The sequence below is a fragment of the Dermacentor variabilis genome, chromosome 11 (genome assembly GCF_050947875.1).
Source record: "Dermacentor variabilis isolate Ectoservices chromosome 11, ASM5094787v1, whole genome shotgun sequence".
Taxonomy (NCBI): domain Eukaryota; kingdom Metazoa; phylum Arthropoda; class Arachnida; order Ixodida; family Ixodidae; genus Dermacentor; species Dermacentor variabilis.
The window spans coordinates 41,884,794-41,903,160 of NC_134578.1; the positions used below are offsets into that span (position 1 = coordinate 41,884,794).

An 18,367-nucleotide genomic window follows, 5' to 3' on the forward strand; every position below is an offset into this window, starting at 1 on the left:
ATACAAAGTTGCATTTCTCCTAATTTTCACACTTACAAAGGCAATACGTTCATCCCTGCTTAGCAGAAACGCTACACTTACATTCTGCACATTACACATACTGCAATGATGGTTCATGCTTTCGTGTTAGCCATGGATAGCACTACGGAATAAGCGTAACTTACACCATTTCAAGGGCGGGTGATTTTGGGAGCTTGCGGGTACCTTGGCACCTTCAGTGCATCCGTGCGTAATGAACCAGAGAAACATAACGGTCAGTCTATGCATCATGACCAACTCGGCAGAATCTGTAAAACCACAAAGTGTAAGGGCCCATTTCAGCTTCGTAAGCAAATATTTATACGTTAAGCATTGAAATGTGGGTAAAAACGACCTTTCGCGCTACTCAAAGGTCCCACGAATAAACATGTCTATCCGAACGACGGCAGAAAGGTCATTCAAGAATAATCGAGGAAAACGCTTTTATAAAGAGTGCTTGAATGTGGCGGACAATGCGAGTCTCTTTTGTCGCCGGTGTCAAGAGTGGGGGTTAAAGAAACTCAGTGCCCTTTCACTCTGTGAAGTAGGATGATCTGCGAAGCTGTGTAGGTGGGCCTCTTAATGGCGAACTGCATCTCCGCCATGGGTCGGCCCGGCATTGTACTATCTTCGGAATCCGCCGACATATGAGTAGAGCTTAATGCCGGCTTCACCTCCGCCGCGGGTCGGGCGGGTATTATACTATCTTCGGTATCAGCCCACGTATGGGGTGTGCTTAACACGCCTGCTTCACCTGCGCCATGGGCCCGCCTGGCATTGCACTGCCTTACGGATCGGCCCACGTATGGGGAGTGGTTAACGTTTGCTTCACCTCCGCCGCGGGTCGTCCGGCATTGCACTGTCTTTGGGATCGGCCCACGTATGGGGAGTGCCTAACGCCTGCTTCACCTCCGCTGCAGGTCGGGCCGGTATTGCACAATCTTCGGGATCGGCCCACGTATGGGATGTTCTTAATGTCTGCTTCACCTCCGCCGCGGGTCTGCCCGGCATTGCACTGTCTCAGGGATTGGCCCACGTATGAGAAGTCTTTTGCTTACCTCAACGACGCGAAAATTTCCTTAGACGGTATCGAGCTTCTCTGTAAAATATGAACTTTCACATAACTAATGCCAGTTGCCTTCACTTTAAGGCAATGAGCATACTTATTACTGATGGAGTATTTTCTGTAATACACGAGTATTACAAATATCAAGCAAAGGAAATTATGGTGTAACTAGGAGACGATTGCCGAACTGCTACCGATCTTAATGGTACCCGCTGAGCTTTGCATATCTAAAGATTGCAGGAATGCTCAATCAATGCAATGATATTTACTGACCAATGCACGTTGCCTTTATGTGTCGAAATCAGGCCATATCACGTGCAACACTTTACGAGAAGAACGTTTTTGAGTACAGCAAACTGATATTATTAGGCAATAGGCATTCCTTCTTGGAACATATTTCATACGTTCCTGTGGTCACGCTCACTAATAAAGGCAACGTAATTATGTTTAAAATTATTAATTTGTCTCTTCCACATGTTAATTAACGTCCTATTGATAAAAAACTCTAATCAAATTATCGCACGTGGTGGTCTTTAATCAACATTGATGTCATTGCAGTAGTATGCGTCTAGAAAGAAAACCTGTCCTATGCCTTTTGAAACTAAAGCAAGCTACACTACACACCAAGAAGAAATGATATAATAATTCTATATATTAGTACCAATTTATTTAACGATGAGATAGAGATAAATAAAATCTGATAAGAATGGTGTGGACTAAGAAATCAGCGATACCGATACGATACAATACCGGTAGGTGCAGAACGACATGGTGTTGTAGCAGAAAAAAACGGAAATGGAAGATCCTAAGAGACAGACAGAAAAAAACAAGGGTGGCGCCACACTCACAGCTGTTCATTAGGAATAAAGCTTGTTGAATCAATACCGTGCACATTTTCGACATCAGGGGGCACCAAACAGCAAGCGACAGGTCATCTTGCTTGCGTCAAACCTGTTTCATTTCCGCAACATGTTACGAAACAGATGTTTGACTAACAAATTCTTGACCACTTATATGAATTCGATAAGCCCATAGCAGTTTTTGCGCTGTTTTAGCTCCAGTCCTACCTAAGATTCTCACTTCAGAAAAACATGGCTTGCAGCAGCACGATCTGCAATGCGTCGAGAGAAGCGCACTCACATCATTTTTAAATTGTCTGCGTGTAGCCCCATTCAGTGGTTCACACAACGGCTGGTCTGCCCGACGCAGGTTTTCCCGCAAATTGACGGTATTTGGTAAACCAACAGCAGTGCAACACTTTTCCGCGTAGCGTGTGGCGTGCTTCACTTTTCATGTTCACACAGCGCATCGGCTGTTTCGGGGGTATATGCGAGCCAGTTTGTTCGGGGCAGAAAACACAACACGTACCCCATAACCTTTTGCCACCTTCTTGAGGTTGTGATTCAGCTTGAGGTAAAAAAGTACCTCTTGAGCCTTCGTTAGAGTATCCTGCTCACCTCCCTCACCCACCTTGGCTTTACTGCTACGTTGGAGCACCTACAGCACAGTTTCTGCCACCGAGGTGATGAACGAATGAGGAAATCCGGCATTTAAACGCCGCTGAACCTTATGCTCGAAACTAGACTGGAGCTGTGAACGCACATCCTTCTAAGCACGGACCCTAGGCAGTGCGTCGCTGTTCGACGTTTAGCAATTTTCAAGTGTTCACAGTCATAGGGCAAAGGTTGTTTCGGGGCTCACTGAGAAAAGCGCCACCAAACGTGTTCATTCGAAAACCTGATGTTTAAGTTTAAAAGCTGCAGCTAATTATGACTCGGAAGGTGATGCGTAAAAAATAGGCCATTGCCATGGAATTTAAAAAGATCCAAACATTGTTAGTTTCGTCAAGACAAGTTAAGACTAATAGATTCATCGTAATTTAAAAGTCGTCTACGTATCTAAAAACTTTTAACGCATGTGTGCCGTTAAAGCAGTCGTCAAGATTTCTGTCCACTTCAGAAAGAAGTAGGTAACATATTGAAGGAGCTACGCACGAACCGATACGATTGCCCTTCTTTTGCAAGAACAGTTGGTAGTCAAAAAGGATGAAAGTGCAACTTAGACAGGTGTCCTGTAAAGTTACAAAGTTATCAGCACTCAGATCAACAGCATTCGTAAACGCTGGTTAACCTCTGTCATCAATAGGTGTCTTTAGAGCGTTAGACAATTCACGGTACGGTGTAAAATAAAAGAGGTCTTTCATGTCAATAAAAACGCGAAGTGAATGTTCTTGTCACGAGTAAAGGTGATAATGACCGAGTTTAGAACAGGAAAATGATCTTTGAATAATAGTTTCTTGGGGTACTTTAGCAGAAACTTGCCGACCGGAGGTTGCCGTGTTTCACGCTCACTGACAATAGCCCTGAAAAAAAAAACCGTTTTGTTCGTTTTAGCACTGAAGAAAACTGTGAGGGAATTTTTCTTGCTTTTTCTGTGCATATTGCGCAGGTTTTTAGCTCGTTGTCTTGACAAAACCGCAACAAGCGTTTTCGCCCATGTTACACCCAATTTTTTTTTTGTACGAAATTTTTTCTTCGTGGCCTGACGTGCTGTTTCTTGATAGGCCCCTTTCGTCAGGACAACTAAACCGCCTAGCTTGTCGGCTTGCAAAAGACACAAATCGTTTTCTTTAATATAGCTGACAATCAATTTCAAGGAGGATATCTTATCACTCTGCTGCAAGCCGACAAGGAACGCGGTTTAGTCGTCCAGACTAAAGATGCCTGTCAAGCAAAAGCTCGTCACTCCATGAACAATATTTCGCAACCGAAAAAACTCGGGCGTCACACGTGAAAAAAAAACTATTGGGAGTTTTGACAAGACAAAGACCTATATAGCTTAGCAAAATATACAGGAAAAAGCAAGAAAGATTCCCCTCACCGTTTTGTTTAGCGCAAAAACGTAGAAAACCGACGATTTTTCAGGGCTATTGCCATTGAGCATGACACATGGTAACTTCAGGTCAGCGAGTTAATGCTAAAGTTCGTAAAGAACCTATAATTGAAAGATAATTTCCTTGTTCCAAACTCAGATTTTATCACCCTTTTTTGGGACATTAAAAATATTGGCTTCACGTTTTCTACTGATATAGAAGACGTGTTTTTTTTTCTAAACCGCACCGTGAACTCTGTGCAGCTCCAACGACACATATTGATGACAGAGGTCAACCAGCGTTTCAGAAGGCTGTTTAACTTTTATTTATTCTGGCTATGAATTGCTCTTGGAAAAGAATAGCCTTTGTATCGGTTCGTACGTAGCTCTTTTATTATGTGACCTATGTCTTTCGGAAGTGTATATAAATATTGACGACTACCGTAAGGGCACACACGTGCTAAAGGTCTTTAAATACGTAGACGACATTTTGAATACGGCGGACTAACATTATTCTTAACTTGTCTTGACGAAATTACAAACCTTTGCATCTTTTTAAATTCTATGGTAATGTCCTAATTTTTTTACGCATGAGCTTCCGGCTCATAATGAGCTGCAGTTTTTAAACACCAGGTTTTAAAACGAACACGTTTGGCGGCGCTTTTCTCAGTGAGCGCAAAAACAACTCTTGGCGTATGACTCTGTACGCTTGAATATTGCTGAAAGAGGTATAGCGACGTTCTGTGTAAGGTCCGCGCTTAGACGGACGTGTGTTCACATCTCCAGTCTAGGTTCTAGCTTCAGGTTCAGCGGCTTTTAAATGCCGCATTTCCTGTTTCGTTCATATGCCGTATGCTGTATGTTCGAGTGAAAGCGTTCGAGGGTGAGCGAGCGAGCGCGGCTCATTTCCGGGCATGTGACGGTGGAAAGCGGGGAGGAAGCGTGCCGGCCTCCGTCGCGCGCCCGCGCAGGCCGCTCTATCTTTAAAGCCTTGAGAGGCAGCGCGAAGGTCAATTTGATCGCCGCTTCTGCCATGCTTCCTCAATCCAGCGTTTTGTCAGCGAGTGTCCGCAATTATCGATTCAGATGGGCTCATGTTTGCTTGTGCACACGTGACACCAAGTTTGTTGATGTAGTTAGTATGCCTATGTGTGCAAGTTTGTACGGCCGAATAAACTGCTACCCTTACTTCGTATAGCTGTCCATGAATTTGTTATCGCAGTTGATATTTCGCCTTTCCGGCGAACCTGCGGCTTTTTTCATTCGTGCACTAAAGTAAGATACTCGGGAGCACTGTTATTATTTATTATTAGATATTCGTAACACTGTTATCATTACATGGCATTAAGCAATCACCACACAGCTCGAATACTGAAGGAAATGACCAACGAGGTGCGAGCACCCAGTCACACAACAGCAAGATCAATACTCAGGCAGAAACGCACAGCAGCGACCGGAAGACAGCTCATGCATGGGCAGTTCAAATTGTTAGACAATAGGTGCTGTATCTAGCTGATTTGACAAGAAGCATCTTATTACTGTGGGTTTAAGGAATCCTTCTTGTCAGATTACGTGCTCCCAAGTTATATGGTCTATATTAGCATGAGCTTTTACATCGACTGCCGCATTTTTGAGTTTTGCTTTATTATAGAGGAGCTCACTTTCACGGCCCTTTGTTATATCCTGCAAGCAGCACAACACGCATTTTGGTAGATAGAACTAACAGTGGTGCAGTTGCGCTCCATGCGTCATCCACAGATATCAACGAATCGGTATTACTGCAACCAAGGCTGGCCTTACAGCAACTTTATCTGCAGCGTGTGAACAAAACCTCATCTTTGCAGTTCCCCTATACCAGCCTACGCGAAATTCTGGCCTGTGAATAGACGTTAGGGCACGCGCTTATTTGTCTGCGGCGTTCTGCAAGAGCGCAATGGTTGATTGACGAGAACAAGCGTTGCCATTCAAACTTGCAATCTTCATCATCATCATCCTGTTTTATCCTGCGATTTTCAATTACCCTGTCCTGTGCCAACCGATTCCAACTAGCGCCCACGAATTTCCCAATTTTATCACCCCATCCTGCCTTCTGGGCTCCTTGACTGCGCATCCCTTCTCTTGATACCGATTCTATAACACTAATGGTCCAACGGTTATCTAACCAGCGTATTACATGACCTGTCCAGCTACATCTGTCCAGCTACATCTTTTTCTCTTAATTTAAAGAATATCGGCTACACTCGTTTGCTCTCTGATTCAAACCACTCCCTCTTTGTCTCTTAATGTTATGTCTAGCATTCTTCGTTACATTGCCCTTTGCGCGGTCCTTAACTTGTTTTCGAGCTTCTTTGTCAACTTCCGAGTCTCTACCTGATATGTCAGCACTAGTAAAATGCACTGATTGTACACCTTTCTTTTCAATGGTAATGCGAAGCTTCAAGTCAAGAGCTGACCATCTCTGCTGTATGTGATCCAAACCGTTTTTATTGTATGAATTTCCTTCACGTGGTCAGGGTTCCCTGAGATTAATTGACATATGCAAACGTACTCGTTCACAGACTCTAGAGGCTGACTGGCGATCGTGAACTATTGTTCGCATGCATGGCTATTCATCATTGTCTTCTGCATATTAATCTTCAACCCCACTCTTGCACTCTCTCTGTTGCCCCCTTCCGTTGCAGTCTTCCGTTGCTACCTTTCGAACCCGGCACCAGCCTGATACTAAGGACATAGTGCTATGATTTTGGACATGGCAGCCATTTCTTTCCAGTTTGCCTTTCTGGGGACTAAATATTGTTCACGAAGAACAAAAGCTGCAGTTACGCTCATTTTGTCCATTTTTGGCTGAGAGTGTGCGCGTAGATGGCGAGAATACTCTTCTTGCGAAGCACTTCATTACGTGATCAATTATAGAAACGTTTTAGCTTGACACACACAAACGTGCTCAATTCTAGATACGGGTCACACAAATTTCACAAGTATTGAACAATTCTTTAGAGAAAGAGGCGCGTTTGCGTAACATGCGCGAAATATTATTTCAGCTGTGCACTGCCGGAAAAGCGACACCTGTTTCCACATTGATGAAGTTTTTGCTCGAGGTGTTCATTTTATTCATCTGTTCTTTGCAGCAGGGTGCTGTAAATGTCCGAAATGCATTCATAACTGGCACTCAACGGTATTAATATACTGGACGAAGAAGAAATTGTGCTGCTACATGGGAATCTGGGGACCTCGTGAAAGCTCAACATCTTCTGAGGCATTTCAAGTGCTTGATAAACAGCGAATCATTCACAACATCAGACAGACGCGCGCAACGCGTACTATCCTGAAAACAGTCTCGTGCTTTGTAAAGTATAATTCTTAGTACCAACTGTCATGAAAACTGAACAGTGTGCGTGATAGAGACCATTGCCACCAGCTTAACCACAGTCAGCCATGACTCGAGCAAGGTTTCTGCCAGTGCTTGAGTAAAAAAAATGAAAGAGTAAAACAATTGAGTAGTGATTACCTGAGATTGCTGCACGCATGTTGCAAAAAATTTTTCCACCAGAAAACGCTGACTTGGTGTGATGACAAGATGCAACGGTGGGTCACGTCTCAGCTTCTCTTAAGTCCATGTTAATGCCTTGTGTGGAAAACGTTTGCTTGAAACATTTGGAAGGTAAGAATTTGGCACTGTACTCTAAGGTAACGTATGAGAATTATGGAGCCGTCAGCCAATTGAAGAATACGCAGCGTATTGAATAATTTGTGTAAAATGAGGCCATAACCCTTGAGTGGCCCTTCTGTGCAATGGGACAGGCACAATATGTGTATGATGCGCTCGGTGTGCTTTTGAAGTCCAGCATAAAGGTTATGAAACGGGAGCAGTGGCAAAAATACTATTTCGAATGTAGATGAACATGATGACGCTTTGCTTAAAACACATGCTCCTTTGTGTGAAATAACTGCTGAGTTCCATAAATTTGAGAGAGAACAGGGACCCTCAATGTACGTTTTCTTTGAAGTTTCTCGAAACGAATCGCTAAATAGGCAGATGCATGAAAGAGGAAATGAATAAGAAATTCGCTGCGCGAAAGGAAAGTAAGAATATCCAAGCGACCACAGGCACTACTGACGTGGTTTTAGAAGGGTAAAGTAGAACGTCCAGCTGTGCTCCCGAGAGTCAAGCAAAACGATGTCGCGGAGCTTAGAAAAGAAATGATCCTTCTGCAGGTGCACCAGACCGACCCTCCAGTAGCCGACCCACGGCTACGTTGCCGCGGCGGAGCGCGAATGCCTTTGTTATTAACTAGGGAATCCGGGGAAAGACACCCGTTATTCGGCGACTGAAGTAGTACGCCCTGTGGAGCTCTGTTAGCAATGAAATAAGCTGGACTGGCAAGAAATTTCTAGTATTCATTTTCAAACGTTGGCAAGTGTGAAGAGAACGGTTTTCATTATTAAGATTGATTTTCAGTTCTAGTTCTATAGTTGCGTTTTATCCTTTTGACACTCCTTCATTATTATTATTACCGATCCAACGAAACTTGCGCAAGAGTTTATTCCTGTCTGCAGAAAATACTGTGCTACTTAGTATCTTTCAGGATCTAAGGCACTGTAGGGTAAGTTACATGGAAGTTCTTAATTTAGATCGCTTTTGTTAAACCTCATCTAGCTTTTATGAAAAATTTAGAAACTAAAAGCACCAAATCTCTACGTGGCAACATCATTGACGACTCGGTTGAAGACACATGATAACATGATAACTGTATTCTGCCGGAGATAAAGGCGACAATGTGAAAAACATTTTCAAAGACATCGCCCATCGCTATAACTGCTCAATTGTAAAATAAGATTAAAAAATTAAATCAATAAAAGTTTCAGATATTTCACCGCAACTGTGTCTGATATATAGAGGCTGCACCATTATCGAAGGAAATGTGTCGGTCTTCACACAACGACTGATTTGGGCATGTATTTTGTGAAATGAGTAACTGGCAGGTTCCGCCTAGTTTTCGTGTTCGAGAACACCGTGATGAAGCTATGCAGACGCAAGTGCCAGAATCAAAGGTACCAGCCTAAAAGCAACAATTCCGAGAAAAATGATTTCATCCGTAAAGGTAAATTGTCCTTGTACAGTGTCCTAATAGTTACCGTTTTGACAAGAGAAGGATTACTAAGGTAGCGAAGGCACAAAAACGAATGTCGAATGGCGACATCTCCCGGAAATTCCCCTACGAGCCCGGCCCGGTAAACATTTTTACGGCGGCTGCTAAGACTTACCTAATTGTTTATCTTTATATATGCACTTATCAGTTTTCAAAATGAGGCACAGGTTTAGCACGACCAATTTTGGGAATTTCGGCTAGCCAATTTGTCACAAACACAAAAATGTATTTCATATCTAAGATTTTACATTTACGTACCGGCGCAGCGACTCTCGTTCGAAATTAGGAAAGAAAGAGCGAACATGACCTATATATTCTTTTCTTGGTATATTTGACCTGTCATCAATAAATAAAAGCACAGTTTCAAAAAACAGAACGTTCGCCTACGTAATTCGTCGTAAAATTAAACAAAGTAGTAAAAGCTGAATAGGATTTTTTTAAAAGAATAATTTATTGATGTTTCTCTTTAGTGACCTTTTAAACCTTATTGGTAGTTCCGTTTTTTGGCACATGGTGTTTTTGAAGAGAATATCGCTTCGATTGAATATTAACATAATCGTGTTTAACCCCTTCCCAGCCTTCTAACTGAAAATAAATGTGATTGTAAATATCCACTTCGAAAGAAATGACAAATACGCCCTTCCCCGGTGCAGGTAATTTTGCAGTTTTAATTTTTTGGTGAGAAAGGCTGGCAGTGCACTTAAAGCATCATCTTTCAGCAAGCCGGGGGCACTGGAATTTTCGTACTGGTGGCTTCTTTGTCGTCTTCATTGTAGCGGGGGCAGCGTCTGCGAAATATGCCAAAACAATTCAATTTGCAGTAAATGTACATGCTATGTTGTTGGAAATATCTTTTTTACTGATACGTACATCACTAAGACGCCATTGCTTAGTTAAATTGTTTTATAACTCTACTTTATTGTTTTTAGAATATAGAAATTGGGGTACACAAATGTTCTACTCTCATTCTAGTTTCCTGGAGGCAGTCCCTCTGAGGGCCTAGCTCATGACGATCTCGCTTCTTTTATTTCATGACAAGTTTGGTACTCAAAACAAAACTTGTAGTAAAATTACCTTGACGTCACTCACTCTAGCACCAAAATCTAAAGGGAATATAGCACATAAATTGAATCCCTCATTTAAACAACACTGCCTTACTTGAGCTTAAGAGTGATCGGGATGATGTTACTCCCTTTGTTACTTTTAAGAGGAAATATTTTTGTTTTTGAAGAAGCGAAATGAAACAAAAATTGATCCCTGGAACGTTCACAAGGCACGGCCCAATTATGTAAAAATATCTGCTACTGTAAGGGTAGATTCGGAATTGAGAGATCCCTGCGAATTGTATTTTGTAGAATACTTGTAAAACATGAAAAAAAAACGCTACCCGGTTGGTGATGACATACTTCAAACAATACAGTCACTGTATTGCTTCGCTTGAAGTCTTCAGAAATACTTGCGTATGTTTGTCGTAAACGCTAGGCTAGCTTACATATTTGATATATAATAATATATATTTTTAAATCTAACAGGATGACCGAGTGGTCCACCTTTGCTACAGCTTTCTCCGGCCTGTTAGTATACGCTGAGGGAATGGGACACAATAAAAGGTATTCTGAGTAATTAGGGTGAAATAAAGAAAGTGAGCAGATGCGTGTTGAGCCACTTTCACAGCAGCAGCTAAAGTTTTCAGGCCTCGTTTCAGACCGAGTGACCGTAATTTCGCTATCATTCTCAGCGCACTTGGATAGTGCACTAGTTTTCAGGAAAGGCGATCTTTTCTGCCACTAGAGACACTGTGAATGACCGTGATGTTAATGTATAGAAAAACGGCAAGTACTTTCAATTTTCGCATTGCAATATAATTTTCCTTCGACAGAGACACTGGCATATACTGCTCTGTCAAAAAAAGAGCAGTTTGTTGGCATAGCTGTTGTATTTCCGTTAGCATTACTTTCTGCGTGAAAAGCTAGCACCCCGCAAGAACGCACTTTCTGGAGAATACCAAACTGAGCCTATTGCCTTTTTATGGCGACAGCAGTTATATGAACACTCCAGACACTTTTCTACCATCATCGTCACCGTCGCCGTAAAGATCTGCGTAAGGTCCAACAACGATAACATTGCTGCCGCGCGCTGTATGCTATATGTGCGAGTGAAACTTGCTAGCGTCACCCGACGAACAGGGCTCAATCTTGCGCGGGCAAGATTGAGCCCTGTTCATGAGCCAAGCGTGGCAGCTTCCATCGCGGGCGAGGGGGTGCACGGGGGGGGGGAGGTTGTCATTCTACTCCGGTGGCTGCTGCGTTCGGCGAGTACTGGCGGGCGCCTTATCTTGAAAGCGATCTGGGATGTGTACAAAGCGCGCCGAGTGCTTCGTATGCGCTGTTTTCGTCGCTTAGTTCGCGCCGAAGCCAGAGGCATCGCAAAGGTCAATTACCTCGCGGCCACCCTTCCTCAATCCAGCGTTTTTAAAGCAAGTTTCGGCAGTGCTAGACAGATTTTCTTATTTCTACCTGTGTACGCATGCCACCGTGCTTGTTATGTTTGGCGGTATGCGAATGTTAAGTTTACAGGGGCGATAATATTACTAGCCGTATTTCGTATAGCTGTCTACTGATTTGCCATCGCGATCGATGCTTCGCCCGTCGGGCGAAACCGCCACATTATTGTGTCAGAGCAAATTCGTCGGTGCCTTTTCTAATGCATATTCGAAGACAGCAGGCGAATCGATGAATTAATCATCACAAGCCCCGTGCATTCTAGGAAGGATTTCTGTCTGAACAAGTGTTATAAAAACTGCGATGCTGTACGCATTCTCACAGGGTGCAAGCAGTAAACTTAAATGGTTGTTTACCCGCCTCTTCACAATACTTGCTTCTTTCGTTGTGTTTTCCCGTTCTGTTATTTTATAATTGCATTGCAATATTGCATAGCGGAGCATGCTCAGGAGCCTGTCGAGCTGTGAAGAGGAGAAAGCTGTTTTAATGGCACTAAACCTAACATTAGAGTTTTTTATTATTGGCATATTCTGCAATTTGCTTTATGCTTTAGTCAGCTTTTGCGTTTCAAGTTCTTTATTTTAGGCATTCTTTGCAAGGGGCAATTTCTGGTGTCTCTTGAATGGGAGAGTAACACCAAGTAATGTGACGCTAAAAGCGAATACAGCATTGTACCACAAAATAGGAAGACTCCACTTTCTAAGTGCCATCACACTGAAAAAATACACGCTGAGTGACTAAAGTGTTGATAAATCAGGAAGACTTAAACTACTAGACTTTTTGGACATCAATCTACGACTCCATGCGCTCCTGCGATAATAAGACGGCAACGCTTCGAGAGGACGTCCTTCACTCGGCCTAGCTAGGGTACTGGCGTAACAGTTGATAGCTGCTTTACATTCGAGCGCCCCTTTCAAGCCCTGTGGTTAGCATGCATTCTGCTTAGGTATTGCTGAGCTAGGACAGGGACTTTGATCCTCAAGCAGCCACTCTCATTCTTTGTTGCGAAGGCAAACAGTAATTTTGACCATTGTACCGGTGGTGTACAATTCGTCATAAGATAACCTCACTAATGAAAGCTCACTAAGATAACCTCACTCGTTCTAGTAAATATTTAGTTACACCAGCGTCGGTGTAGGATTTTTGACTTTACATGCCATGTAGCTTTGAATAAAATTATGTCCTGCTTCTACAAAAATCTATTTGCCGTACTGGAAATAAATGCATGCAAGTAGCACCGTGGAACATCCGCTCTTAAGAAGTTCTAGAAATATTTCAGAACAAACGAATGTTACTTACGAGAAAGTCTCGTTCATCTTCCTCATATCTTTTTGATATAAAATTATAAAGTCTGGCGAGCCAAATCTGCCAGGCAGAAATGTATATTCATGGTTTAGGGCACGTGAGATATAGTGCAGTCGTCATGTGTACCTCTAAATTAAACGATTTTATTTATTGTCGAATAACGCTCACTAATTAAAAGTTAAGGTGTTTCGCACAAAGGAACATCCATGGAACATACCGGCAAATTCTTTTTTCAGGGAATGCGGGCGTTCATAGAATCTACTTTTACTAGAAATTAAAAACATTCTTTACGCAATAGTGAATGCCGTAACCACTAAGAATTCTGTAAATTAACCTTTCTCTCTATCTTTATTTCCATTGATGGGGTTTAAGAAATCTGTTCTGATTTTTCCATACGTGAACGTGAATTAGACTTAAAACTTCTGGCGGAGTGGTTAAAATAGATAAACTGTGTCTTGTGTTAGGCCGCAAGTGTTCTTTACTTGGGTCTTGCAAAAATGTGCGAAAAAAGGTAATTCTACTTGTTTTGCTCACAGAAAAAGTGTCGCTTTTGCGGTGCTCCAATAATTCAAGTCACTGTAATGATGTCTTATGAATGCAGCGCTTGTATCACTGCTGCAAAATGTGCCGTTTGTGGCGACCTCTGCAACAGAAGGAACTTTAGTGAGGACCATTTCTGAGTAGTTGCCTACGCTTAGCAGTGCAGCGGCAGGCAGTTTAGTGTAAAATTGAACAGCCAAACAGCATCAACGTTTACTAAGGCAACAATCAAGTTTTTTATAGATAGTTCTTTCGCCTGCCGCATTTCTGAGGTTATAGAGCGATATAACTCACTAGATCATTGTGTGAGAAACTTAACATCTGTCTAGAATAAGAGCCCTGTTGTAAGTATAATCTTTCCCAATAAGAGGCTAGACGAAAAGCATCAATCCGGAAATGATGGATTATATTGATTTTATATATTTCTTTTAACGTCTTCAACAACATTACTCAGTAGTGTATAGGCACTGTATAACAATGGAATATTTTACTTTTTTTTCTAAGAATTAACGCCTCTGCTACCGGAACATTACCAGTGTTTATCACTTACCATTACCAGACTATTATTATCTGTAAATACTATACACAATAACGTAATATATTGCGCCTATTATTCTAGGTAAAAAACGACCTATTACAGAGTTCATACGCAGGCGTATATAGTGTTTTCTGCACATTGGTGCCGCAGACATTTGAAACACTTCAAGAAAGAAATATCCCCGTAGCAGAAAGAACCCGGCGCGGTAGATCACTGCTTGAGGTGTTTCGTTGCTGAACCCGTAGTCGCGAACTCGGTTCCGTTCGGAGCGGTCACGTTTCGATGGAGGCAAAAGGCAAACGCACTCACGTACTTAAGCTTACGTGCATGTTAAATTACCCTACCTTATCGAAATGGGCGTCGATTTTTAGGAAAACTAGTAGGGCAGGCCTTACAGTGAAGTCATAGTTTGTGCACGTACAACTCTGGAACCGTCTAATCTTAAAGGAGAGAAACCATGACACAAGAAGCGAGCGTGTGCTTAGTATTTTGCCATCTGTGCTCTTCTATTCTACGCAGTTTTTGTAGCCCACATAGCACTTAAATTGTCCTCGATATTGATCTGTACGTTTCATTAGCTTTTTCTATTGCCTTGCGTTATGTGTCTTGCATCCCATGCACATGATGGCGACCAAACAAGCTCATACCCCTACTATCCGGCCAACGGATGGTGATTACTGTGATGTCCCTACGGAGACGCGTCAGTTCACGTCAAAATCCCGAAGAACGATGGCTACGGTCGGCGACTTATTAAGTGGTACCTAATAGTGGAATATCCGTCTTCACTGTTGCCTCAACTTGCCAGTAAGCTTTGTTGTTGTGTGAGCGTTTGAACATATGCATGTCTCAGTGATAACCACGGCCTCGTCTATTGCATCATCGAGGAGCAAAGGAAGCAGTACTCCTGCTCGATAGTACGAACTACCATCTAAAGAGAAGCTTTACACAAGGTAAATGGTTTGGTATTTATCTTTTGTCAACCATGTAACGTGTTGAAATGTTCTTTATTAGTGGTCATCCTGCGGGTAATGATTACGCATGTGCTTTTGTGTCCTGTTCTTTTTACGGCCTACTGTGTTTACAAAACTGAAGCATTTTGACGTGCTCACGTCTTTGTGTACAGCTATGAGGGTTTCAGTCGTTGCAAGGAGCGAGTTGGCAAGAAACGAAATGGTCATATGCTGGGCTAAGACAGCCCTTCCGAAGCCACTGAGACGACAAATCACTTGTGCATCGCAATGTAGACGCTTAACCGAATGTCAAGAACGAATCTCATTAGGATTGCCGATAAAAATGGCCGTACTCTGCTTCCAAGGTAAGATGAAGAGATGCGAAACGCTTTCACTTGCATTAGAGGAGCTTCCAGTATTGCTTCCGTCCTATCTGAAGCAAGAAGAGGAGTTGAAACAGTTGTGGAGATAGAGAGAAAAACGTTTCATTGCGCCTACAAGAAGGGAAAGAGTGGCAGGGTCCCCTCGTCTATAGTCCATATGACAATCTACGCAAGATCACTGGTACGTTGGATCAAGGCCCGGTGGACGTCAAGAGGCCTGTCGCTGGGGCAGTGTTCCCCGCACTTTGGTACGGAGAGGGCAAAATATGAGCCGGAGGAAAGCGCATGAAATTTCAGCGCACTCGACCGGATTGTAAGGAATAATTTTGAACGTGTAACACAACGCAAACAAACAGGGACGGACAGTAGAAAATATATTTACGGGATTGCATTTCCAGCTATTATCCTTGTTCATTGGCGATTTGTTGTACGTTTCAAATGCACACCTTTAAATACTGAACGCATGTCTACAAGGTACCGGTATACAAACTAAAGCACCCGACAAGCCGTTTCTTTTAGGCGCTGGCTCGGTGCGAGCGAGAAAATGTTACGCGTTCACCCACCCGCGCTCGACCCAGTTATTAGAAACCTGGTCGATATCCGGACCAGGTCCAAACATTACAGGCGCAGCCCGGCCCTCCCCGTTGCAGTTCGAAATCTTAGCCTCTCGGTTTAAACGAAGTATTGTCAAGTCGTAGGTTACTGTGAAAGCACTGCCGGAAAACCGCCGTGGTTGCTCAGTGGCTATGGTGTTTGGCTGCTGAGCACGAGGTCGCCGGATCGAATCCCAGCCACGGCGGCTGCATTTCGATGGGGGCGAAATTCGAAAACACCCGTGTACTTTGATTTAGGTGCACGTTAAAGAACCACAGGTGGTCGAAATTTCCGGAGCCCTCCACTACGGCGTGCCTCATAATCAGGAAGTGGTTCTGGCACGTAAAACCACATAATTTAATTTTAAAGTACTGCCGGAACACACGCAGATTATTGTTTGAGTATTTGATGTTAGTGCATGCGAAGAAACCCATAAAAGACGCTACTTACACAATGTAGGAATAGCAGGAAGCAGGAAAAGACTGAGAGAAGAAGAGCCTTCATCGGAACAGCTATATGTTCTGATCGCCAGAGTAAACGGTTCTGACCATCACGAATACCAGATTTCTTCGCTCACGACAAAGTGCCGTGGCAAGGGCTGACCCGCAAACCTAGAGTAGAACAGTAAAGCCAAACGGGGAAGCAGACGTGCGAATTCCCACTGCGAGAGGATGCCATGGAGCCGACACAAACCGCACAACGAAGAATAGATGCCGTCAGTGCAGCGTGAATGTGCAGCTTCCTGTTGAGCATGAGCCGAAACGTCGTTTCGCTGAAGAGGGCAACATTGAGGATGCAGATAACGAACCTAATAACAGAGGCCAAAAAAGAAATGAGGGAAGGAGACTATAGAAATTCTCTATAAACCTTAGGAAAATCAAAGGCATAACAGAAACTTTGAAAGCTGCAAATACACAGATGGAGTCATCTGTCCCAGAGAAAAAGCGTGACCGACGAATGTAAAAAAGTAGTGAAATGTGGCATTAAGATAATTTAAAATAATTCAAAGCTATAACCCAACAAGAAGAATTTAATAGTAAGGACGGCTGCTCAAGATAATGCCGCAAAAGAAAGTGAACAGATCACGTCAGTTAATCAGTCTCCTGCATGTGAAAGTTATCTAAAGCTACGGAAACTAGAGATGGTGAGGTTTTACGGTAACAAGTGGACGTGGGAAGGGTCTTTGGAATGACTTGGAAGCACAGTTTATATTCAACAGATTGGAACAGAGAGGCAAGAATTTCACTACTAATTCAGCATCCTTGACGGGAGGGCAGCAGCACTTATTGAAAAGCTACAGTACTCCAACGGGAATTACCAGACAGCCGTGAAAACTTTGAAGAAAGAATTCGCTACTGAAAGAAATCTAAAAACCCACACGAATGCATTGATCAAGTTAGATTCAGTAATCGAAAAGACGTTAAAGAGTTGCGAGAATATTGTCAGAAGGTACAACTTCTCGCTAACATATTGGAAGCGCTCCGAGGGAAAATATATTTCAATGCTTCTATAATTATGCTAATCTCAAAGCTTTCCTCGCCGAAAGAAACGTAAATTAAATATCAATTGCACGGCAAAATATCTCATTACACGCGAGGCAGTATTGAACAGTTGGCAGCAGAAAAAAACAGAGATACCCAGTGCAGAGTTAATACTAAGCACATTGTATCAATTTTTGCAAGAACGTGTAAGGTAAAGGTAGTTGCGGTATTCCTTCGACGGCAGTGAAAAAAGAGCTTGATAAAATGTGTTGATAGATTAAACTTCGCGACCAGGAGTCTGGTTCTCAAAGCTCAGTCATAAATCCGCTTCGATAGAAAAAAATGGTTGTGTTCTACTTTAAACAGCTGCAACATGGACAGTGGACGAATATTATTGAGAGAATGCAATTTTATTGGCCAGCGTAAGCCAACAATCATGAATTCGCCACCCTTCGGCACAGAGATAAGTTGTCAGTCCCCGCGCAGAAAGAGGCTGATTGTGAGGCCCTTCGGAGGAAAAGCGATTGAAATTTACGCGAATGTACTCGCAGTTGTTTGAAGGAGACTATATGGTGAAATTATGGAAATGTATGGTAATAAAATAGACCTGATATCAAGAGCCCCACTTCTCGATCAAACAAAAAGTGAAAATCAGATATGAAGAGGATCGTGTTAATTCTTTTGGATGAGAACAATGAATACATATAGCGCGGGAGCTATGCTTAGTGGTAGGGTCACATTTTTTTTACTATTAAGCGGTAACCGGACGTGTTAAAAGACCTTAACGAACGTACCGTGCTGTTAGAAAACATACTTAGCTGCATTCTCCATAGGCCATCTTTTGTATAATCACAAGCACGAAGCACAAAATCCGCCATGGCTCTTCAAAAAGCAGAATAAACTGATGAGATAACTGACGCCATGAAAACGTTTTCGGAACTGAAAAACCATTTCATAACACAGCAGAAAA

General features: G+C 42.8%; 2 protein-coding genes across 4 annotated transcripts in view; both read right to left on the reverse strand.

Annotated features, from left to right (window-relative positions):
* The window catches only part of LOC142563662 (uncharacterized), a 28,370-nt gene extending 28,048 nt beyond the window's left edge, over nt 1–322 (reverse strand). For both annotated transcript variants that reach the window (XM_075674250.1, XM_075674249.1), the window contains exon 1: nt 165–322. In XM_075674250.1, coding sequence (XP_075530365.1) covers nt 165–270 — 106 coding nt within the window. In that variant the 5' untranslated portion in view covers nt 271–322. The remainder of the gene's footprint in view (nt 1–164) is intronic.
* A 9,423-nt stretch (nt 323–9,745) lies between these two features.
* The window catches only part of LOC142564633 (uncharacterized), a 36,130-nt gene continuing 27,508 nt past the window's right edge, over nt 9,746–18,367 (reverse strand). Inside the window, exons 7-10 of one of the 2 annotated variants that reach the window (XR_012824633.1) lie at nt 13,446–13,554; nt 12,906–12,971; nt 11,963–12,067; nt 9,746–9,893 (exon numbers count right to left, since the gene is read on the reverse strand). Coding sequence is in view for 1 of the 2 variants with exons in the window: in XM_075675706.1 (XP_075531821.1) it covers nt 9,821–9,893; nt 12,906–12,971; nt 13,446–13,554 (248 nt within the window). In the remaining variant the exon portion in view is untranslated. The remainder of the gene's footprint in view (nt 9,894–11,962; nt 12,068–12,905; nt 12,972–13,445; nt 13,555–18,367) is intronic. The other variant, XM_075675706.1, reaches the window with a different exon arrangement.